The 25,693-nt window shown below is 39.9% G+C and overlaps 1 protein-coding gene across 1 annotated transcript in view; it reads left to right on the forward strand.

Annotated features, from left to right (window-relative positions):
- Positions 1-2,181: 2,181 nt before the first annotated feature.
- Positions 2,182-25,693, forward strand: part of nup160 (nucleoporin 160) — a 33,055-nt gene continuing 9,543 nt past the window's right edge. The window contains exons 1-17 of the mRNA XM_062042658.1: positions 2,182-2,327; positions 2,597-2,705; positions 2,783-2,993; positions 13,955-14,177; positions 14,252-14,442; positions 14,543-14,779; positions 21,565-21,662; positions 21,814-21,898; positions 23,243-23,311; positions 23,377-23,460; positions 23,542-23,712; positions 23,782-23,881; positions 23,948-24,113; positions 24,178-24,308; positions 25,238-25,398; positions 25,462-25,598; positions 25,681-25,693. The exon at positions 25,681-25,693 is cut by the window's right edge and continues 58 nt beyond it. Of these exons, the coding sequence (XP_061898642.1) occupies positions 2,237-2,327; positions 2,597-2,705; positions 2,783-2,993; positions 13,955-14,177; positions 14,252-14,442; positions 14,543-14,779; positions 21,565-21,662; positions 21,814-21,898; positions 23,243-23,311; positions 23,377-23,460; positions 23,542-23,712; positions 23,782-23,881; positions 23,948-24,113; positions 24,178-24,308; positions 25,238-25,398; positions 25,462-25,598; positions 25,681-25,693 (2,277 nt within the window). The 5' untranslated portion in view covers positions 2,182-2,236. The remainder of the gene's footprint in view (positions 2,328-2,596; positions 2,706-2,782; positions 2,994-13,954; positions 14,178-14,251; positions 14,443-14,542; positions 14,780-21,564; positions 21,663-21,813; positions 21,899-23,242; positions 23,312-23,376; positions 23,461-23,541; positions 23,713-23,781; positions 23,882-23,947; positions 24,114-24,177; positions 24,309-25,237; positions 25,399-25,461; positions 25,599-25,680) is intronic.

Consider the following 25,693-nt stretch of genomic DNA (forward strand, 5'->3'; position numbering starts at 1 on the left):
AGAAAATAATTGATCTAAAGTTGCGAAGTAACAGTTTGACTGATGAGGAGCTCCGCCCACTATGAATAGGTACAAACAATTACTGACCATTCCACCACTTCAGGTTGTCATCATCATGATCATTTGTACCAATTTAATCAAAATCCGAACTGGTGGAGCCAAGTCGTGTTTTGTGGCGAACCATCAGATCAAAATTTGGCGGCATGCCACGCCCATATCCTATTGCATAGGCAAAATGTATTCACATTTTGTCATAGACCATCAGTTTAGTATGTGTTTGTCTGATCATCTAAAGCAGGGGTGTCAAAGTCATTTTAATCTATTTAAATGGGGATAGCAGATCTATTCTATGTGTCATACTTGATCATTTCGCGATATTGCCATATTTTTGCTGAAAGGATTTAGTATAGAACAACGACGATAAAGTTCGCAACTTTTGGTATCTGATAAAAAAAGGCTTGCCCCTACCGGAAGTAGCGTGACGTAGTCAATTGAACATATACGCAAAGTTACCCTATTGTTTACAATGATGGCCGCATGAAGTGAGAGAGATTCGGACCGAGAAAGCGACAATTTCCCCATTAATTTGAGCGAGGATGAAAGATTTGTGGATGAGTAAAGTGCAAGTGAAGGACTAGTGGGGAGTTGAAGCTATTCAGATAGGGAAGATGCTGTGAGAGCCGGGGGTGACCTGATATTCAGCTGGGAATGACTACAACAGTAAATAAACACAAGACATATATATACTCTATTAGCCACAACACAACCAGGCTTATATTTAATATGCCACAAATTAATCCTGCATAAAAACACCTACGTGTTTGTTATGCTAGCTCCTCTGCTAGCTCCTAGCTCCATAGAACGCGCCAATACAATTCAAACACCTGATCAACACACACAATCACTCAGCCCAAAAGACCGTTCACCTAACCCGAGGTTCATAAAGCTTATATATTTTTAAAAAGTTACGTACGTGACGCGCACATACGGTCAAGCTATCAAATGTTTAGCAGCCAAGGCTGCATATTCACGGTACCTGATATTCAGCTGGGAATGACTACAACAGTAAATAAACACAAGACATATATATACTCTATTAGCCACAACACAACCAGGCTTATATTTAATATGCCACAAATTAATCCTGCATAAAAACACCTACGTGTTTGTTATGCTAGCTCCTAGCTCCTCTGCTAGCTCCTAGCTCCATAGAACACGCCAATACAATTCAAACACCTGATCAACACACACAATCACTCAGCCCAAAAGACCGTTCACCTAACCCAAGGTTCATAAAGCTTATATATTTAAAAAAAGTTACGTACATACGCAAAAAAAAAGTTGCGCACATACGGTCAAGCGATCAAATGTTTAGAAGCCAAAGCTGCATACTCACGGTAGCACGTCTGCGTCTTTGTCATCCAAATCAAAGTAATCCTGGTAAGAGTCTGTGTTGTCCCAGTTCTCTACAGGCGTCTGTGTATCGAAGTCAAAAGTCCTCCTGGTTAGAGTCTCTGTTATCCGAGTTCTTCCATCTTGACTGCATCTTTCGGGAATGTAAACAAAGACGCGCCGGCTGTGTACTGTTGTTGCTGACTTCATTCGAAAAATACGTCCGTTTCGCACCGACAACTTTCTTCTTTGCTTGCTCAGCTTCTTTCTCCATAATGCAATGAACATAATTGCAACAGATTCACGAACACAGATGTCCAGAATACTGTGGAATTATGAAATGAAAACAGAGCTTTTTCGTATTGGCTTCAATGTTGAAGGCATACCCGTGTTCCCCGGGCTACGTCACGCGCATACGTCATCCTCAGAGGCGTTTCGAACCGGAAGTTTAGCGGCAAATTTAAAATGTCACTTTATAAGTTAACCCGGCCGTATTGGCATGTGTTATAATGTTAAGATTTCATCATTGATATATAAACTATCAGACTGCGTGGTCGGAGGTAGTGGGTTTCAGTAGGCCTTTAAGACCTTTGTTAGATCGGACCCCTGGTGTTGTGGTTATGGTTATGGTGAGTTTTCATGCATGTTAAAGGCTTCATAAATGTGATGCAAGTGGTTTGATAATAATAATGACAAAATCAATTTCAATAGGGCCTTCGTAGCTTTTTGATGCTCGGGCCCTAATATTTTTCTTACACAGCATGCTACGGTGGACTGTCTCTTTAAATCTTTGAAAAGGCCGGCGCGCGCCTTCGCTCTGACGTCATATTTCCATGAGGCAAACATGGCGGCGGCGCTGGAAAGAAGCTTCATTGAAATCTGTGGATTTGAGAGGGAACCCGTTCAGAGGTTTAGAGAAGTCCACATCAAATCAGGTAAACTGTCACCCGGGGGGTGTGTCGTATTGTCCGAACTGTTCAAGCTTTTGAGCGTATTGTAGCGCTTTCTCATGCCATGCTAACAGGAGTGTGTAGCGCTCGAATGCTAACTGACGTCAAGTACGTGACTTTTCCATACTGAATGTTTTGGTCTCGGTGCGTACTTGTGGTTTGTGAGAGCATCACTATGCCGGCAGTGAACTTGGAAGTTAAAAAGAGTGGTCAAGTTGTATGGAATTAATTTAACATGTGTGTTTAATGTGCAGCGTCAACACCTGCACCTGGAGCTCTCAAGTTCCCAGACACAGCTGGAGCTTTTCACTATGACGACGGCGGGAAAGTGCATTCAATCACCAGCAACAGATTTATTTCTTGGTGAGGACTCCTGCTACTTAAAATCAGCAGTCTTCCTGCTTTCTTGAAGAACTGGCTTGTTTGGACTTTCATTGCAGGTCCACTTCAGGAGACACATTGCAGCTCGTGGAGCAGTCTCTGGACACTAACCTGCTCAACAGCGCCATCAGGCTGCGCTTCACTCACTGCAATGTGGTGCCGGGAGGTGTGAGCATCCTAGAGACCCCCAACAATGTCGTTGTCCTTATTGCCACCAATCGGAGTGTTCACCGAATGGTGCTGCCCCATCCGAAGCGCATGTATCGCAGTGTAAGTAACACCCCGCACGTGCACACCGAGAATAGGGGTGTCCAAAGTGCGGCCCGGGGGCCATTTGCTTTACGCTGCTTGTTTTTGATTGGCCCGGGACACATTCCGAGGACAAAAAATAAATGACCCAAAAAATAGACTATTCAATTTGAAAGAGAAATTGCTGATATGTGCAAGCCGCTGAAATGCGCAAGCCGAATTTAACTGCTAACGTTAGCATGCTAACAGTTGGAATTAGGGCTGGGTGATATGGCCTTTTTTTAATATCTCGATATTTTTAGGCCATATCGCGATACACGATATATATCTTGATTTTTTTTTTTTCAGAATCAGAATCAGAATAGTTTTATTGCCATTGTTTGAGAACGGGTTCACAAACTAGGAATTTTTCTTGGTGCAAACGTGCGACATAAAACACATGTAACACATATTTGGTAATAAAAAGAGCTGTGACTGAGCCATCAGATAGACTTAGAAGGGATTCAAGGAATTCAAGGAGCTGCTGTTAGGAGTTATTGTTCATTTGCCTGATGGCCGAGGGGAAAAAACTGTTCAGGTGGCGGGAGGTGTGGGTCTGGATGGAGCGTAGTCTCCTGCCTGAGGGGAGAGGGGAGAATAGTGTGTGTCCAGGGTGAGTAGCCTTGAATTAACACTTGATACATATAATCACACCAGTATGATGATTCTATGTGTCTACAATAAATTAAAACATTCTTGTTCATACTGCATTAATATATGCTCATTTTAAACTTTCAGGCAGAGAAGGAAATCACAACTAAGTCAATTTACCAAAACTGTATTTAATAAACTGTTATTAAAGGCCTACTGAAACCCACTACTGCCGACCACGCAGTCTGATAGTTTATATATCAATGATGAAATCTTAAAATTGCAACACATGCCAATACGGCCGGGTTAGATTAGTAAAGTGAGATTTAAAATTTCCCGCGAAATATCCTGCTGAAAACGTCTCGGTATGATGACGTTTGCGCGTGACGTCACGGATTGTGCGGACATATTGGGACACCATTGTGGCCAGTTATTAAGTCGTCTGTTTTCATCGCAAAATTCCACCGTATTCTGGACATCTGTGTTGGTGAATCTTTTGCAATTTGTTTAATGAACAATGAAGACAGTAAAGAAGAAAGCTGTAGGTGGGATCGGTGTATTAGCGGCTGACTGCAGCAACACAACCAGGAGGACTTTGAGTTGGATAGCAGACGCGCTACCATGAGTACGCAGCTTTGGCTTCCAAACATTTGATCGCTTGCCCTTATGTGCGTGCCGCTATGTGCATGTCACATACGTAACTTTGGGGAAATATATGTGCTGTATGAACTTTACGGAGGTGAACGGTACTTTGGGCTGTGGGATTGAGTGTGTTGTGCGGGTGTTTGAGTTGTATTGGTGGGTTATATGGACGGGAGGGGGGAGGTGTTTGTTATGCGGATTAATTTGTGGCATATTAAATATAAGCCTGGTTGTGTTGTGGCTAATAAAGTATATATATGTCTTGTGTTTATTTACTGTTTTAGTCATTCCCAGCTGAATATCAGGTCCCATCCGCCTCTCACAGCATCTTCCCTATCTGAATCGCTTCCACTGCCTTCTAATCCTTCACTCTCACTATCCTCATCCACAAATCTTTCATCCTCGCTCAAATTAATGGGGTAATCGTCGCTTTCTCAGTCCGAATCGCTCTCGCTGCTGGTGGCCATGATTGTAAACAATGTGCAGATGTGAGGCGCTCCACAACCTGTGACGTCACGCTACTTCCGGTACAGGCAAGGCTTTTTTATCAGCGACCAAAAGTTGCGAACTTTATCGTCTATGTTCTCAACTAAATCCTTCCAGCAAAAATATGGCAATATTGCGAAATGATCAAGTATGACACATAGAATGGAGCTGCTATCCCCGTTTAAATAAGAACATTTCATTTTAGTAGGCCTTTAAGCAGTGGCACAAACATTCATGTCATTTCCAAAACAGAAAGTGCAAGATTGTCAGACATTTTAAAACAAGCTATTAGTGCAGTTTTGTGCATGGTGTCACTAAGATGACTTATCAAAACAACACTAAATTAAAGTGCACTTTTTCTACAGAACGCCACTACAATAGTTTAAAAACATGATGTCACACAAGATATTTCAATAAGTGTCAAATAAAAATGAGCTGCATAATAGGAAATCAAATAGTGTTCGTCCTTCGCTATGTGGTAGGTTCCTGCGGACATTATCTCCTTTTGTTGTCGACTCTTTTTTTCATACGGTGTTGATGTGGAAATGTTTGCCTCTGCATTTTGATGGTGTGGGTGTGTGGCACCGAATGGAGATGTTGACATGCGGAGTAAGCACTCTTCATTCTCTAGCAGGTGACTTTTCAAAAGATTTCTACATATTAGCAGTAATGCTACTTTTTGTAGAACCGCTTTTGCCCCACACTTGACAAATTACGGTTGTCTGTTCGTCATATTCCCACTTGAAGCCAAACCACCGCCACTGTTTTTCTTGGGAATTAAATCTTCTTTCATTTGTTACCAGATTCGCACCTTCTTTCTCTCGTATTACCACTCGCATCACAGCTAATGTTACCCATGCCGCTACCTCTCTGCTCCGCGAGGGCGTATACGTATGTGACGTATGACGTGACAGTATGTGACGTACAGTATGTAGAAGTTGCGCTTGCTGTCTGTGAGGAGACACAAGGAGTGGGAAGAGCCTGTCGTGTAATGCCAGCAGCTAAAAGCAACTGCGTGAGAACGTATACTCGAATATCACGATATAGTCATTTTCTATATCGCACAGAGACAAACCCGCGATATAGCGCGTATATCGATATATCGCCCAGCCCTAGTTGGAATGTATCAATGGTGTGATCCGTTTACCAAGTAGGGAAGTCGCAGCTGGGAATGACGTCACAGCCAAGTTGTGAGCGTTGCAGTGAATAGGCCACACATCCGCGAAAGTTATGTTTGTGCTTGCCTTGTCAGACTATAAACTACTTGTGGGAAAATATGCACTCTTTCTGCAACCTTCACACACGGTGGATGAGCCTTGTGGTTAGTGTCTGCCCTGAGATCGGTAGGTAATGAGTTCAAACCCCGGCCGAGTCATACCAAAGACTATAAAAATGGGACCCATTACCTCCTTGCTTGGCACTCAGCATCAAGGGTTGGAATTGGGGGTTAAATCACCAAAATGATTCCCGAGTGTGGCCACCTCTGCTGCTCACTGCTCCCCTCACCTCCCAGGGGGTGGAACAAGGGGATGGGTCAAATGCAGAGGGTAATTTCACCACACCTAGTGTGTGTGACTATCAGTGGTACTTTAACTTAATACAGAACATATGTACAACATGAAATACATATAGCTTACAATATCGTAATGTTACTGTATAAACGTCCAACAATACATCGTATATGGCTGTTTTAGTGCGAGAAAAACTAATCAGAAGTACTAACAATGGATATTATAGAGGATTACATTATTGTTTGCATCCAGAGCAGCCATCTTTGAAGCTAACTCGAGGTTGGAGACAATGCTCCGACTTTTCGAGTCGGAGATCTGAATTCCAAGGGCATCCCAGTGAAATTCCGACTTCCCAGTACAAATGGAATACACCAAAGGTTATGACTCTGAGGTGTTCGGCTGCAAATTTGCCTAAAAAATGTAGCATGTTAATTTTGGTATGCTAGAATGCCAGCATGTGTCTCGTACCAAGTTGTGAGTTTGAGGCGTTCGACTGCAAAATTGGCTAGTAAAGTTAGCATGCTAATGTTAATACCGGTAATACTGCCTGAGGCTGAGCCAGAGCCAATCAGTGGCCACGATACTGATTGTTTTGGCATTCCTGGGTTGCATATGACGTCACATCCGTTTTTCTTCTTTGCAACTTAATTCACATGACGGTCCACCAGCTTGAGCGTAGCATTAAAACAAGTGAGAGTGACTGTAGAGATTGAGCAGGAAATGCTGTATTGCTGTTCTGTTCTTGAGTGTTCCGATCGTTCAAATAGAGAGATAAGAAAGGGCTTCAATAGAGTTCTGAAATAAATGGTTTATAAAAGTAATATAGTTAGAGAAAAAATAAAAGTGCATAGAAGGAAATGGCTCTTAAAAACATCTTGTGGAATACATTCGGACCATGCTTGTGTCAGCAGCGATCACTTTGTAAAGTTTTTGTTTGAACATTTGATTTGTTTGAGAAACTTTCTGTGATGCAATCAAATGTATATATTTTCCACTACATTGGTAGTGTTTGACAGCAGAACTAAATGTAAAAAAAGACAAAAGATTGCATTGGTTTGTGTTCTTTTGTGGTTGTTATGCCTAAATATAACTAATAAATATTGTAATTGTTGGTCCAATCCACCGTATTTTCATAGTCTATTTTCATAACAGACACTAAAAGCAATTACCGGTAGTTGTTGTTGTGCAGGAAAGCCAAATGCTTTATTCGACATGGATTACGACAATAGTGTCTTTGGTGCTATTTGTTAGCATCAATAAAATATCCTTAATTGTATTAATAAACTAAATGAATACATCTCTTGTACGCTCAACAGCATATAATGAATATTGATGTCGCTAGCAAACATTGTTGAACAACAGGGACATTTATAGCTAAATAATGAGACAAAATATGAACTTCATATTATATAAACTGCAGACATTAATTGTAGATGAGACTAATATTCATAGCAGGAAATCAACTGCAAACAAATGTATCTTTTTTCTCATTAGCATCACGATCACAGAGGCACGGCACTTATGTAAATCAAACTCGTTATTTGGCGACACAGGAATAAAACCAACATTGTCTTTCACGGATTAATGCTTAATTTGTGATCCCCTCCAAATGTAAATACATGATGTTCCTCCAATCTTTTCTTCCCTAAATCCGTGCGAGTGTCAAATGAAGTGCGGTCATAGCGATAGTGATGATGAATGGTTTAAATCTTTCAAAAAATATTTTTCATAAGAGTGTATGAATCCACTCCATCCTATTTTATACATACTTTTTTCATGATCGCTTCTTAGCCTTTCAAAATACGCCCAAATCTGCACTGATGCAGCTAAATAAATAGCTTGAAAGGACTCGAACTTCGCTTGAAACCCGGAAGTGCCTCTAGGTCAAGTGATTGCAACCCAGCAATAGTCTTGTGGCCAATACTACTATGCTATTGGTATTTTTAGTTAATTTAGCCATTTTTATGCTCGAAAATTCTTAGTTCAGTGCAAAATCACAAAGAAAATATACTTTGTTACCGATAACATAAAGCTAAGATATGTTGTGTTCAAATAGTTTAAGTTTAGCCGGCTGCAAAGTATGCAAAAAGGAAATTCAACATGGTTCAATGTATTTTTTGCTCCAATATTTTGGTTGTCTACTTAATAGAGATGCGCGGATAGGCAATTATTTCATCCGCAACCGCATAACGAAAGTCGTCATCCAACCGCCATCCACCCGAACCAACATTTTATCAAAACCACAACCGCCCACCACCCGGGTGGTATTTATCATTATTATAATATTATTGTCATTTCCATTAAGAAAGTGTTGACTATTGTTGCCAATGCCCTCAGATCAGGAGTGCGTTCCTCACACTTTGTGTGCGCAGTTGCAGCAAGCAGAACGATGCTTTTAAGAAGTTAAAAAAATGTTTTGGAAAGACGAGGCCTATATTTTCGTTAGGTAAAAAAAAAATTTCTGAATTTATTTCAATGAATATTAACTTGTTAACGTTAAAGTGCTCAAATAGGGACGAGGGCGAGGTGCACAGGGAAACAGTGAACAATTTTGCGACAAAGATGAACCTTTATTGATTGATCTGCAGCCATGACAAAATATCAGACAATCTGCATTGTCAACGACAGGCAGGAAAATAAAGATAAACACATAGCCTATGTTGTAGGCATAGGCATAGGCTCATATGTTTTTAAGTTGAAATAAAAAAATAAATAAAAAATGTGCCTCATAAGCCTTAGGCTGTCAATTACGCGCACAAACTTAAATTATACAACAACATATGTATGTCATCCCTATTCAAACAAAAATAAATTAAATAAATAATAATAATTGAATTATAATGAAAATAGACAAACAAAGCAGGCTAAATAGCCTTACATTGTAGCCAATCGGAGATGCGCTTCACTTGAAAGCGAGGCCAAATAATTAACACACAGTAGTATATCTCCAATAGAAAAAAAACACAATAAACAACGCAATTGCCTTAATTCCTTTGCATTGTAGTGCGCCCAAACAACACGTAACCATCACAATTATTCAGCTGACCGAACTCAATATAGGTTAGACATGGTCTTATTTGGTATAGCCTAGGTGTGACGGACTCAAGCCGCCTTGTGGGTTCCCTGGACCATCAAATAGAGACATCTTTGCTTCGAGCAGGGATATGATGTTGTTTATTTTTCAATATCAAGTCTTTTGTGCTTTTCAGCACTTGCCTCCCTCTGCTGCTCGTTCCGCCGTCTCTTCAGCCGGCCGCGTCTTTTGCTCAGTCTCTTTCGCTCCTCCAGCACTCCGGGCTCTCCACCTCCTTCTCCCCCGTCGCTCTCGGCCGCTGTCTCTTTAAACACTGCGAGGGGATTAGGTAATTGTGACCAGTTGCGCGATCCCCGCACCTGGTTGCTGCGTCTCTCTCGCCGCTTGCTCGCCGTCCCCGCCTCCCCGCCGTTGGTCCTCCGGCTCCGCCTCGCCACACTAGGTAACATAGACTAATTCGTTTAACATATCCAACTGTATGTCTACTTACTTTTTTTTTTAGCACTTTGCAGGAATAAAATGGTATCTACAGTGCCAGGATTCATGCAGGCGAAAGCGCCTGGTCTCTAAAATGCGCGCTCTCTAAAATGCCCCTGCTGCGCTGAAGGAGCGCTCACTTGCGGCACTTGTTGCTGGGACACAGGAAGGATTCTCTTTATACATTTAACTATGTATATATATTTCCGAATTGGTTCAACCGCCATCCGCCCGAATCTATTTAAAATCTATATTTTTCTTCATTCACCCGCCCGACCCGCGGGTCAACCGCGGACACCGCGGGTGTGCCCGCAATCCGCGCATCTCTACTACTTAACTTGTCCGTTTTGGTTAATTGCATTAAAATGGTTACATTATTGGACTTGTTTGTACTGTGAAGGTCATGTAATATATCATTTGTAACCTTTTTCACAACTTAGATCTGAGTTAATATGAATGATGTTGTAGTTTTTTACACCACTTGGTTGTATGCTTTTCTTGCTTTATTATTTTCGTTGTCTACTTATCTTGTTTGTACCTCAGTGAAAGCAAAAAAGTTAACTTCTGTCTTTTTGTTAATTTGTTGTCACAGCCACAGTTATAAGGCTAGATATGCTTAATGGAAGGTGACTGAGGTGTTGTGAAAATAGCAAAATATTTTCCTTTAATTTATTATCCTTATATTAATGTGGAACAGTTTTGTTAATGAGTGAAATTTACATTTTCAGGGTGCGTGTATTTATATCACATTAGGCAGTTTACAAGCACAGATACGGTGTGAATCAATCCGTGCTGTTCGATGTCATTGAGTGCTGTAAGTAAGAAAAAGAACAAGAAATTTGAAAAACACAAATGGAGACACGTTTGCAAACACCAATGACATTGAATAGTCTACAGCAGGGGTCACCAAGGTGCCCGCGGGCACCAGGTCGCCCGTAAGGACCAGATAAGTCGCCCGCGGGCCTGTTCTAAAAATTAAAAAAAATAAAAAATTAAAAAATAAAAATAAAAATTATAAAAAATAAAAATTAAATCTACATAGAAAAAACACAGTGCATCAACCCAAACAACCTCCCCCATGCACACTCATCCACACCCACTCACACAAAAGGGGTTATTTCTTTCTGCTACCAATCTTCTGGTTCCCACAACATAGACAAATCAGCTGCAAGGGACACAGTCACTGAAGCACACATGATTGTATAGGCTGCTGGTCCACTAACATTTTCATTAACTATTTTTTATGTAATTATTTTTATATTGTTTTACTTTCTTTTTTATCCAAGAAAATGTTTTTTATTTATTTATCTTATTTAATTTAATTTTTTTTAAAAAGGGCCTTATCTTCAACAGACCAGGTTGTCAATGAAATTAGATTTGTTTAAAGGGTTTTTTAAACCAGGCCCAGTCCAGATAATGTCCAAGTCGGACTCAGCAACACACACCTTCATTCATGTACACAGAAAAAAATTAGGGAACACAACAGATTGCATATAATTTATAAACAAAATTACATTTTCAAAATAAGCATTTATGTACAGTCCAGATTATGTCCAGGTCACTCAAATTAGGGAACACAACAACAGATATCATATAATCTATAAACATAATTATACTTTCAAAATAAGCCTTTGAGGACTTCTCATCTTTTTTTTAATGTTTTTTGGCATAATTATCGTTTTCAACCATGTAACTTTCTAAAATTAGAAAATACTGAATAAATGTTTTAAAGAAAGTAATACTAAGTGAATATCTGTTTTTGGCCTTAAAAATAAACATTTTACAGAGTACTATAATTAAATTGACTAAATCAGAGTAGAACTCTCCTAAAATAACAGAAACCACATTAAGCTTCATAAACAAACCAATCCTTAAACACATTTTTTCAACTTCCACCCAAAACAAAGACACAATATGACAATACCAAAACAAATGCAGGGTGGATTCAGGCTCCTGACAACAAAATCGGCAATCATCTGACTCTGTCATATTCCATAATTTTAACATTTTCCCTGTGGGTAAGAAGTTATAAATAATTTTAATTTGAAAATAACGATTTTGCACATCGATGGTGGTTTTATAGATTAGTTTGAATATGGCATCCCATGGCAACGGGCAGTCAAAAAAGTCCTCCCATTTTCCATTTGTGTTGTATGAGGCAGCCTTCAAAGATTTCTTTATTAAATAAAAATTATATATTTTTCTATTTATTTTAGTTCCTTTTTGCCAAGTAGAATTTCTTATTAGAGGTTTACAAACTAATAATTTAGTAGTTCCATAATTAATTATTTGTTTCCAACTTTTCCCAATTACTCCAGTTAGTTGATAAAATGAAAAGCTTGAGCAAGCATCACCATACATAGCTCTAAATTCATCATACTTCATAATTTTACCATTCTCATTGATAATATCATTGACAAAAATGATTCCTCTTTCAAACATATTTTTCCAAAAGAAAGGCTTTCCATCTATTACAATATTAGAGTTCATCCATATTGACTGCTGCAAAATATCGTCTCTTTTTTCTGGCACATAAAATTGAAAACACCACTATGAGTGGATTGTTTCCTTTATGAACCCCGCCATGTTTCCCAGCAGACTCTCTGGGAGGGGATCACTTGTAAAAAAGGATACAATTTCTTTTGATACAGTACATGTTTTTTGTCCAACAGGACATTTGTGTACCACTCAATGTTTAAATACATCTTTGGAACAATTGATGCTTTTAAAGACAGACACATAGCTTCAAGGTTGAGAAGTTTCAGGCCCCCATATTCATACTCTTTGTACAAAACCTTTCTTTTAATCTTTTCTGGTTTGCCGTTCCAGACAAAATCGAAGACCCTCCGCTCATAAATCTTAAAAAAGTTTTGTGATGGAGCTGGTAATGACAAAAACAAATAAATAAATTGAGGAATAATTAACGAGTTGGCAATAGACATTTTACCATACAAGGTTAGGGATTTCCCTTTCCATAATTGCATTATTTTGTCCAGCTTTCTTAGTCGATTATCATAATTTACTGAGCCTAGATCTTCCAGATTTTCTGGGACAACAACACCAAGTATGTTAACTGGTCCATCTGTCCACAAAACAGGCACTTTGCATTCCATTCGAAAGGACGTTCCCTTTAGATTTCCGATCCTTAACATTTTACATTTATCATAATTAAGCTTAAGGCCAGATTGCTGTGAAAATATGTCCAAAAGATTAAGAAGGTTCCGCAAACAATGAGGAAAAATCTTATCTTTGTGAATCAGCCTTTTTTGACATGAACTTCATCAAGAACAAACACAGAACACGCCTCACTGATGCACATCTGCAAGACTCACTCAGAGTTGCAGTGTCAAGTTACACACCAGAGTACAACACACTAGTTAACAGCATGCAATGCCAGGCTTCCCACTAACTGACAAAGAAACTGATAACAGATTTGGTGTCCAGTTCAAAGTGTGACATGATTTAAAAATTTGAGAGTTTACTTTTGTATTTTACATGAGTTATTATTTGTACAAACATGGTGCAAAGTAATTCATGATTTGTTAAAAAATGTTAGTGGCTAGCTAGTTAAAATGGGATATTGTGATTTCACAAGACTGTCTTAGAAGTGATCATTTGAAAATGTTCAATTTGAAAAATGTGCACTTAGAGAAAATATAAAAATAAAGTGTTGCATATTGATATTTATCTGTTTCTATATATATTTATTGTGAGAAATCATTAAGATGATCAGTGTTTCCACAAAGATAAATATCATTAATTATTAATAATAACAGAGTTAAAGGTAAATTGAGCAAATTGGCTACTTCTGGCAATTTATTTAAGTGTGTATCTAACTGGTAGCCCTTCGCATTAATCAGTACCCAAGAAGTAGCCCTTGGTTTCAAAAAGGTTGGTGACCCCTGGTCTACAGAAACACGGCTTCATTTCCTATGCCCCATTCAGCTAATAATAACTGCTGGTTCAATGTTAGGCTTAGATTTTAGCAGATTTTCCATATTTTTCCTACAGACAGCATTTGGTGACCTCAAACAACAAGGCTATGGATTGATTCACACTGGTTTTCGCCTTTTGAAGGGTACTGGAAAAACTGGAAAATTGATCTTGAAAGTCTTTAAAAAGTGCTTGAATTTGGCCATGGAAAAGGTGTGCGAATCCTGTACATAGACGCCAAGTAAAGTGTTGTTGTGTAACTTGTCCAGGAGCTGGTGACGGAGCTTCACATGCAGTCTATCTTCACTGACGCGGCCAAGCTGAACCTACAGGATGCTTGTCACAGCGCTGCCATCCCCAGCGCCCTGACCCCTGCTGGAAGCGTGGGCGCCGCCACAGCTTGGCTTACACAGCAAGGAGACGCTAACTACGCTTTGGCGTCACCCGCTGGCGGCATCATGGTCGTCACGCTTCCTGCACACGGCGCGCAGGGTTAGGTTGCGCTGCTCGCGACACGGTTACGCGTAACACGGTCAAAGTGTGACGGTGTGTTTTTACGGGTGCAGGTGGCGTGACTGTGGTGGAGCTAAAGAGGAGTTCCATGAAGCGACGTTTGTCCGTCTGGATGCCTAGCGCCATCATGGGCGACCAGACCCCTGCCGACTTGGTGGTCAGTCTGGCGGTGAGAGAGCTGGAAGACGACTCCATCATTTTGGCACTGTGTCAGGATCACAAACTGCGCATGTGGTCCGTCAGGGTGAGCGGCTTCATTTTGGGTAGTCTGCACATCCAGATGCTGGACCCCTCAGAGGACTCAGTCTGAAATGTTCAAATAATATTTTATGGCGTGTGCTCAGGATCAAGCGTGTCTGCTGGAGGCTGATATGTTGGACTACATGCCAGCCTCGAAAAGGGTCAAACGACTGGCCGGTTTGGGCCACCGGCTGCGGCTGACCTCCTGCGCCGCCTCCGGCCTGTGCTTGGCCGTCTACCTAGCGGCGCCCCAGAGAGGACAGTTCATCGTACTGCAGCTGGTCCCCACTGACAACAATCGCTACAGCCTTGACCACATCTCCTCGCTGTTCTCCACTCAGGTGAGCCACGAAAACGAGAGATTTACCGATATGTTGGTTTTTTTAAAAGCTGATGCAGATTATTAGTACGGTAGTCAAGGAGGCCGATAACCGATATTTGGAGCAGATATTAATTTAAATTCAAATGTATTTTAACATGATTATTCTATGCCAGTAAACAGCTAAACAGGGATTTAAATTGTTTTTTTAACATAATGTTTTAGGAAACGTCGGACCAGTAGCGACATAATGTTTTATGCTAATGTGCTTAATTTGGCACTAAAAACCCTCATGGGATTTCACACAAATTTCTATTTCTATGTGTCTAAGAGTGGCATTGACTGAATTATTTAGAAATATGGTATTTCTCTGCATCACAATACTTCGCCATGTACTCAATTTTATAGCAGTTTATAGATTTAGCAGTAGTTATGTACTTCACATTTAAAAAAACAAAAACTAAATACTGGTATCATGTGTGTCTCTTGTATCTGCTGAAGTTATGTTGTAGTTTTAAAAAAAGAAAAACCCACACCGATCAAAAATAAGCTGGTATCGATGTACGTCAAAATACCAAATATCGGCGCCAATAAGCGGTCGATCTCTAACGCAATCATTTATTAGGATAGGATAGAAGTTATCCAACAAAGGGGAAATTATGCGGTTGCAGTGCAGATTTAGAAAGTCCACAAAAAATAAGGTAAACGCATGGGAACAAGAGGGCAACATTAAAGAATACAAAAGACAAAGGAAATTAAGAGCAGTGATCTAATGCAACCAGCTGCCACTTCAGCTGCATTTCTAACACTTCAGCAAGCGTGGATATGCTTTAGAGTAGTCAATGTACAGCTTGTCTAGCAATATACATTTACTAGAATCCCCTGAAAATTAGTCAACACACTTTTGTCTATATTGGTGGCAACACAAGGGAGTCAAGCATGGTGGTTGTAGAGTCACGGTCTGGGGGTGCGATAGTGCTACTGTTGAGATACTCCTTTTCCACTGCATTAACTTTCCAGGAACTTTCCTATTTACCTCTTGTTTTAAAATACACCCCTGCGTTTCCACTAAAAGTTACGCGAGTAACAAGGTTCGCTTGGCGGCCGGACAAGACGATGGCTGTGTTGAGTCCTTTGCAAAGTACAGTAAATGTACACCAGCTGTACAGTTACGACTCTTAGTTTTATATCCAAGTTTCCTATACATTGTTGATACGATGAAGATATAGGTGGCCCTCGGTTTACGGTGTTCAGAGTTACGGCATTTCCTAAAAACCCAAATTTTGGTCCGTTAACAAGCAATCCGGAAATAGTTACCTACTGCGCGAGGAAGGATACCGCAGCCTGTGTGCGCCACACGGCTTATGCACTTTAAGTTAGAATGCTATACTAAGGAAGAATACAGTTACACCATTTTCTTAGTTACATTTTTACACTTCATTATGTCTCCAGGGCGGCAGTGCGCCATAAGAAAAAAGTAAGGGCTATGGAAGTGAAAATTGATGTTATAAAAAGCTCAGAGAGCAATATTAGCCTTGCATTTGTTGCCAATTGCTTTAATTATTAGTTATAGGGAGGTGATTTTTACAACAATTCAATCTGATTCTGATTCTAGGAGTGATGATTTTAATCAAAATCGATTCAACACTAGCATTATACTATTTAGTTTAAGAATTATTAATTAAATTGTTTCAAGACAGGTTACAAAAGCTTTTGTTTTGGCTCCTGCATAAAGGTTATACGCAAAAAGTGAGCATGAAAGAGAAAAATTAATAAAGTGCTCCTACAGTGCAAGTAATAGTAGTAGGTAAGGCTGCAGGTAACGATTATTTTTCTATTGATTAATCTATAGATTATTTTTTTCGATTAATCGGTTAATCTATAGATTATTTTTTTCGATTAATCTATAGATTATTTTTCCTTTTCCCGATTATTTTTTTAAATTTAAAATGAAGATGAAAAAATAAATGTAGGCCAGTTTTTTCAAAAGGCATGGCTTGCACGTTCAGTCCACACACAGCGTGGTCATGGCGAGCGGAGTAACGGAGGAGCTTGAACGCCCCGCGCCATTCAATCGGTGTGTTTATAGGAGCAGACTCAGTTGTGCAAGACGAGGGTTTTAAACACATGCTGAACGTGCTTGAGCCACGTTACGACATCCCGTCGCGCACCCACTTCAGCGATAAGATTGTGCCAGATCTTTATGAGCAGGAGAAGAAAAAAGTTGTGGATGAACTATCCCGAGCATCACCTGTTGCGCTCACGACAGACTGGTGCACGTCCAGGGGAACTATGTGACGATAAGCGCTCACTTCATCACAGCAGACTGGCAGATGAGCAGACACGCCCCCTCTACGAGAGTCACCTTGCGCAGGTACTGACACAAGCAGTGGAGGAATGGAAGATAAAGATATCCCAGTCACAAGTGATAATGCCAAAAATCACATAAATGCAGTGAATGAGGCAGGACTGGGACCACAGATAGGTGCTTTGCACATGTAGTGAATTTGGCATCACATCTCAGTCAATAGGATGGATCAGGAAGGAGGTTTCCTAGCACAACAGCTGCTCATGTACTTAAGACAAAGCAAGAAATACTAAAACTGCCTACTCATAAATCTCATACATGATGTCCAAACGAAGTGGAACTCCACTTATGATATGTTGGAGCAGCAGGCAGCTATATACTCTGCATTGACCCACAACACCCTGAAGAAAAATGTCAAAGACATCATCAACCTGTCTGATGATGATGTGAGAGTGGCAGAGGAGGTCCTCCAGGTGCTTAAACCCCTCAAAACTGTTACATCTCTACTGAGCACTGAAACTTCACCCCCTGTGTCAATGATCCTGCCACTGAAAACAAGAATTGTACAATCCATGGCTCCAAGTGTGGAAGACAGCAGCATCACTCGAGATGTCAGGCTTTATTTCACTATCTATGTTTCAAGGAAAATTATGTGCCTTCTTATGTTGCACTTTAACTTGTTTTTTATTAATGGTCATTGGTCCAAGTTTAAAGAAAGGAGAAATGCCTTTTTATGTTGCACTGTTTTTCATTAATTATGTTAAAATGAAAATAAAAATGCATGTCAAGTTGATCAACTGATTGTATTATTCTCCAGTGCAATAACAGTATTGTAATGAAGGCTAAAAGGGCATTAATGGGAGCTTTAAAAAAAAAGAATAAAAAAACGCATTACTTTTTGATGTAAGTAACTGAGTTAGTAACTGAGTTACTTTTGAAATTAAGTAACTAGTAGTTGTAACTAGTTACTGGTTTTCAGTAACTAACCCAACACTGTTAGTAACAGTGTTAAAGTTGTTTATACGGCCACCGTCAGTGTGACATGTATGGCTGTTGACCAAGTATGCATTGCGTTCACTTGCGTGTGTGTGAGTGTGTGCTTGAAATTAACGTTATCATCAAAACAGTTAAAAGATCACATAACGTGTCAGCATTTCTTGACATCTTCGAGTAAAGACCATTGTTAAACCCATCCATTATGTGACTGGGCCGGCACGCTGCTTATATGGAGGAAAAGCGGACGCCTGGACAGCATGCGGCTTTTAAGGGGTGAAGGTTTCAGGTGAGAGAGGACGCTAAAGGCAGTGCCTTTAAGGCACGCCCCCAATATTGTTGTCTGGGTGGAAATCGGGAGAAATTCGGGAGGGTTGGCAAGTATGTTATAAGTTCCTTTAACGGCGTTCCTTTTTTTTTTACGCGCGATTAACGTTTTTGACCCTCAGCCCTTTCTGTAGCTTGGGTAAATGTGTAATGTCTGTTGAGTCACAAGCTAAAAAATAGCATAACTGAACAAAGAAAGGGGGACCTCATGGAAATCTCAAGTCCAAAGCCATGGCAAGTCGTTCTCCGGACAAGACAATTTTACCTTTAATCGCCGTGAGACGACATCATTGGATGAAACGCTGTTGGCGTATTTGCTTCTTGTAGAGAGGAGGAGCTTCACATCTGTGTTTGGATTACAGTTGAGTGAATTACTAATATGAAATGTAGATTGTTACTCAAAATGTTTTAGTAAAATGGAATAAAAGCTCAGCAGAAACAGACGGTAGAGAGGAAGTCTATAGAGTCACTTTTATCTGAGATTTTCGTCAAAACATGTCAAGTCTTTTCTCATACCAAACACACAGCCGGTTGGCGGCTTCACAATAATAGCACTACGCTTCACATCCGGTCTAACCACCAAAACGACAAAAAATCGTCTTGCAATACAATCATGCTATTCTGTTATTCTGTGATATTTCTACCTAAATAAAAGTTTTCTGGCAGAAAACTTAAGTGTATTGTAATAGCAGCGGCGATGTGGAAAGAGGAATACTGTCTTTGAACAATCTCGTCTTCTTCTTCTCTACCACTGAGACTAGGTCGAATACTGCAGGCATGCCTGCCACTGCCCTCTGCAGCCTGCATGGGGTAATTAGAGTTCACTGCACAATATTACCATGCTTTGGTATATTCTTTTATAACCTGCTGATTGATAGTCCAAAATTACACAATGCTGAACAGGCTGAATATTACAATGTATAAATAGGTAGGAAGTGAAGGTTAAAACATTGTCTGTGCAGAGATATGAATGCCATTAACTTGTACAACATGTTAAGTACAGAATATCAAAAACATGTATTCGGGTAGAAAAAATATCACCTAACATCTTTGACAATCAAAACATGATCGTAACAATCCACATTTTGTGTTAATGCGTGAAACTGGTATCTAAATGTGAAAGAGTAGCCCCTCTCCTCTAAATGCAAGTGCTCCTAAGCAGGAATACAAATTCTGTATACCTACAAAATACAAACTCTGGCAAGACACCAACGCACTGCAGTTTTTTTTTGTTGTAATTCTCTTTAAAAGGGTGTTTATATCTTTTTTGTGTTAAACTGTTTAAAAAAAAATAATGTTTAAAAACATTTTATTTAATCAAATTGTCCAGTCATGGTATTCAAAACTAGAAAATTATGTCTATGGTACACTTATTAATGACAAAAAATTATACATTTCTGTGATTATCGCCATTAATTTTGAGTTAACTATGAATGATGCGATTAATCGTGATTACATATTTTGATAATTTGACATTCCTAAATAATGCATAATTTTAATACTGATAATAAAGTAAATTATATTGTATGTGAAAAAGTGTATTATGGGGCTGTGTAATCTCTATTGAATCAGCTGGTTCAACATAATTCAATACTACCGACTGCTCGGTAATAATAATTGGGTATAGTTTTGAGTCCATTTAAGTACAGGGTTCCAGTTGATAAATAATTTATCCCTAAATGCCCTGAGTGGGTGTTTTATTTTTTCTAACTGGATAAAGTGCATCAAATCACTCAACAAAGAACATTTTGGGGGTGTCTTTTATTTCCAATGGAATAATATATTGTTCTACATACAAAGTAGTGTTGTAAATGCAAGTGTTTTTATGATTTTTCTTAAATGTGCTGTAGGGATGGGCAATATGGCCTAAAATCTATATTGCGATAAATATCTATAATGCAGCCTCCTACGATAATGATACATATCACAATACATTATTTGGTGTGTAAATGATAGAACCATTTCAAAACTTCTAATTTGTTTCCTGACTTAAGTGGTAACATATTGCGTCATTTCTGGTTGTATTATTTCGTCAATACTATTATTAATCTTCTTGTTAATTTACTGTTAATATTTATTTACTTTTTGTTGTAACATGGTTCTATCTACACTTCTGTTAAAACGCCAAGGATCCATTTACCGTGAATTGATTTACGTGGACCCCGACTTAAACAAGTTGAAAAACTTATTCGGGTGTTACCATTTAGTGGTCAATTGTACGGAATATGTACTGTACAATCTACTAAAAAGTTTCAATCAATCAATCCCTTCCCCATCAATAACAATGCTAATCAAGCCTACTTTGTGAGAGCCAGGGCAAGGCAAGGCAACTTTATTTGTATAGCGCTTTTCATACACAAGGCAGACTCAAAGTGCTTCACAGACAACAAAGTGAAATGAAAGAAAATAAAAGCAAAATTAAAATGCAGACAATAAAAATAAAAACAGTGCGGACGTTAAAAGTTAAAAGATTAAAATATTTAGCTGAAAGTGAAGGTGAACATAAAAGTCTTCAGTCTAGTTTTAAAAGTAGTCAGAGTTGGAGAGAGTCTGACAACTATTACTTTTGGAATAATTATGATCCAGGACCTTATATTTTTGAGCCCGAACACAGAGGATGAGCAATACGTTTTAGAAGCTGACTGAATTTGTGGCATTTTGTGATGTTTAAACAGTGTTTTCACATACTTTGCGGATTGTAAATACAGTTGGATATGGTTTAATGAATATGATGAAACACAAATAAGCATATAAAGTCAACTTGTTTTTCCACTCTCCTGTTATTTTATAGCTTTATCGTCTGCCGAATTTATATCGTATGTTGTCTATATTGCGCAACCGTATAGAGCAGTGGTTCCCATCTGTGATTCTTAAGTGTTTAATCAGTTCATATTTACACAGGAATCGCGAATGTGGATTAAGAAGTGAATCATTTTCTTTTCCCAGCCCTAATTATTAATGTTAATGAATACTAGAGGGGTGAGAGGAAGGGGTTACTTTTCCAACTTACATCGTTGCCTCAGAACGGAACTGGTTCATAACCCAAGAAACATATCTAGGATACAGTGCTTACTGAAATGTGCAGGCTGCACTCATGTTTGAGGCACTTTGAGATATTTGGCCAGATGATTGATTGATTGATTGATATGTATTAGTTGCAATGCAATGTATGTCCACAGGAGACGCTGGTGGACTTCACTCTGACCTCCACTGACATTTGGGCTCTGTGGCTAGACGACTCAAACAGCAGCATCGTCAAATACATCAACTATGAGCAGTAAGTCTGCTTGAGAACTTCCCACACTAACCTCCTCCTTGCCTACAACTTCCATTCCTATTGTTTATATTATAACTTTAAAAAAAAGTCTTGTTCTCCTATGAAGTTTCTTGAGAGAAAAAAACAACGATTGTGTTTTGATGTCTGTCAGTAACACAGCAGGCCAGTGGAATCAAGTGTTTGTTCAGCCTCCTCCTGAAGATGAAGTCCACGTTGGAGTGGACCAGGATCCCAGAGTAAGTCCACTGTCGCTTGTCAATCCACTTCTTTTAGCGATCAAAATGTTTTTTTCAATGATACCGCCTATTAATAGTCAAGGAGGCTGAGAGACGATATTCATTTGCAGTAAAAGTTATTTAAAGATGAATAGTGGATGTTAGTAAACAGCTGGGCAAGGCTTTTTTTAATTATAGGAAGTGTCGGACCAGTAGCAACATAATATTTTATGGGGCATTAATGTTGTGGTTAATTTTGCACTAAAAACATCAGGGGATTTCACAAACATCTTTATTAGATGTGTCTAAGAGCAGCATCAACTTTGCATTTAAAAATAAGGGAAATTTCCTGGGAAAATTATTTTTATAATGGGATTTCTCTATCTACATCACAATATCTACTCAACTTTATACAATTTTATAGTTGTTTATGGATTTGGTACATTAAGATTTCCCTCTGTGGAACCCTGAAATATTGTAAACATTTAAATAAATAAATATAAAATTCTGGGCTCCTTCTTGGTGCTTATAGTTGAGACATTATATCAAGCTGGCTGACATAATTTCTTCCTGGATGTTACAGAAAGTATAAGAATGTGTGAGCTGCTGCCTGCTCTTCTTTATTTATATAATACGACTCCTATTAGTCAATTTACACTAAGTTTGGATTTTTTGGCAGAGATATTTTTTCTGTCTTCATGTCCATCCATCTCTGTCGTGTTATTTGATTGAATAACGGAACATGAAACTTGTGGCGTTCCTTTTAAGTATTGCTGACAGAAGGCTTGTTGAGCGACTCCATCGCTGTAGTAACAAAAACAAACAAATTGTGACCGGGAAGACGCCAGGAAAGAAGGGCAAAAATTTTATTTCACGGCAAAAATTTAAAGTTTTTGAACAGGTAAGCAATGGAGACGTACTGTAGGTGACATTAGAAGGAGAGAAAGAGGGGGCGTGGCCACATGAACGCAGTTTAGCAGACCAAAGAAATATTCTCACAAGAACTCCAATAAATGCTCTATCAGATGTCAAAATATATTTGGGGAGAATTATTGACAATAAGAGTATTTATTTTAATTTTAAATGGGGTTTAAATGAAACTTTTCTCATGTAGGGCAAAAGGGCTGGTGCTTGAGCAGTGGTTACTATTTACAGTACTTTAATAAAAACATTTAATACTGATATATGTGTATTATCTGCTGATGTAGTTCTGTAAAAAAAATACTGATGCAGATTTTTTTAAAAAAGAAAAAGGTGAATGCAATGTACGTCAAAATGCCAAATATTGGCATCGATAATCGGTGGATCCCTAGTTTGAATTGCATAAAATGCTCAGATCTTACATGAAGTTGTGATGATTGACAGGAGACCTACTTGGACGTGCTCTTCTCTCCTCTTGGCTTCACGGCGGCGGCCATCTTCAAAGCTCTACAGGTGTGTGAATGGACATATTTCTAAAAGGGCACCACGTGACCGTTGCGTTGTTTGTCTTCAATCAGATCTTCCGGCGAGGCCCGGACGTCATGACCGACATGTCGTGGGAGGGTCTGAAGAAAGAGGTGACGCTGGCCGTGGAGAGTGAGGTGATGACGGCGGAATGGTGGCACTGGGTTTTCTCGTGAGCCTCACAGGAAAAATAATCACTTTGTGTCTTTGTCCTTCAGCTCCAGAGCAGCGTCACAGAGTTTGAGTTTTCCCAGGAGGAATATCGACAGCTCCAGGTGGAATTTTGGTCCAAGTTCTACGCCTGCTGCTTGCAGTATCAGGAGGTCCTGTCCATGCCACTTGCTCTGAGCGTCAGTCCACACAGTCACATGGTGTGCCTGCTGAAGAAGGTAAATACTGACCAGGTGTTGAGCTGGGACCCACAAGCGCTGATGACAAGGGAGACGTTGTCCTTTCAGGGTTTTGTTTCCTTCTTGCTGCCATGTTTGGCTGTGGACCACCTCTACCTGTCCTCTGACGACTACTTCCTCTGCGACGATGACACACTCCTCACTGAAGGTACGCGCCTCCTTTTTGTGTGCGCGGGCGTGTATGTAGTCTTCATGTGTCCGCCGTGTCCTCCAGATGCGGAGGTGGGTCGAGGTGTTGCGACGCTGGTAACCTGTCTGCGGCTGCTGAGCGACGCCGTGTCACCAGACATGGCGTACGAGATGGAGAAAGCTCTAGAACATGCCGAGTCACCCGAGAGAATAGCCGAGCTCATCCTGGAGAACATGCTGTCTCATGACAAGTCAGCACGCACAAACACACACACTTGTTGTGGTGTTGAGCTGAGTTTGCTATCTTGTGTGCAGTCAAAACGTGATGGAGGACATTCAGAACAAACTGCAGGACATCCGCAACCCCATGGCGGCCATGTTGCTTCTGCTGAGGGAGCTGGACCTGGAGACTGACCTTGACTTTGAAGAAAGTCCACTCCTGCCTGGTAATACTTTGACTTGATTGGCTGATTGAGTGAGTGTTGGGTTGCGCGATGTAAATCGGCCGAGGATGGAGCTTTTAATACTATATTTATATCATAAAAATGCATGTTGATGAAACATTCTAGCTGTTCTGCAAATTTGACACAAGCGAACAAACGCGTCCTCAATACAATGTATCATTCTTGGTAGCATCACTCCACAGTGCCGTGTCTGAATCACTAATCCTTGCCTCCATGGCGGCAAATAAACTTTCTTACAGGTAACATTATTACTGGAGGATGAGGAATATCTAAATATGCTAGGAGGATGAGGAATAGCTAAATATGCTAGGAGGATGAGGAATAGCTAAATATGCTAGAAGGATATGCTAATAGATAAACTAGAGCTCTCAAATGTAAACAGAGGTGGGCTGATCGATACAAATATCGACTGTAATAATACCAAGTATAGTATCCGTAGATGGTCGATATTTTATTAGATTTTTTATTTTTGTTTTTATTATTGTTGTTTACAAACTCTGGAAATAAGTCCCTGGAAATAGGAGGGCGTGTTTTTGTCTGATTATAATTGTGATCAAAAATACAACAGTTCATTCATCTTTCATTTTTGAAGTGTCAGCATTGGTGTGGCCAATACTGCTCCTGTAACTACTTGCTATCGGATTGATACCCAAATTTGTAGTATCACCCAAAACTATTGTAAAGTATCAGAATAAGTGATTATTACATTTTAACAGAAGTTTAGATAGAACTATGTTACAACAGAAAGTAACCAGCTGTTAACGGTAAATTAGCAGGTAGATTATTAATCGTTTTGACAAAATAGGTCAAAGCCATATTGTCTATCCCTAATTGATTGGTAGATAAAAATGGCAGACAAATAGTACTTCTCATTAGTTATTATTATAGCTGACATTCTGGATGTCTGCCAGGTCAAACGGTGAGCGTGCGCCTCAGCCTGTCCCAGCTCTACGCCAGCACCACCGCCGTCTCGCTTGTCTGCCAGGCCCTCAGTCACATGACCATGACGCGGGCGCTCCTGTGCCGCGACCTGCTCCTCCTCCTCAAGCTCTGCCTGCGCCTCGGCGACCACGTACGTACACATGCACATCTTTAAGTGGCGCTAAGCAACAACTAAACTGTGTGTGTGTGTCAGGTGCTGGCAGGCGGGGGTGCCCAGCTCCTTCAGATCCAACAGGAAGTGATCCCACGTGCGTCCCACCTCCTGTCCTCGTACTTCCTGCTCAAGCACGTCAGTCAAAGTCTAAGCTGTCCTGTCGCTGACGACACCATGTGAGTCCTCGCGCCTCCCTAGACCCGCCTATGCTAACAAGTTCCGGTGTTTACCTTTTGACATCCCGTTTTCCCACTCCAGAGATGCTAACCTG

Source organism: Entelurus aequoreus, linkage group LG03 (assembly GCF_033978785.1).
Source record: "Entelurus aequoreus isolate RoL-2023_Sb linkage group LG03, RoL_Eaeq_v1.1, whole genome shotgun sequence".
Taxonomy (NCBI): Eukaryota; Metazoa; Chordata; class Actinopteri; order Syngnathiformes; family Syngnathidae; genus Entelurus; species Entelurus aequoreus.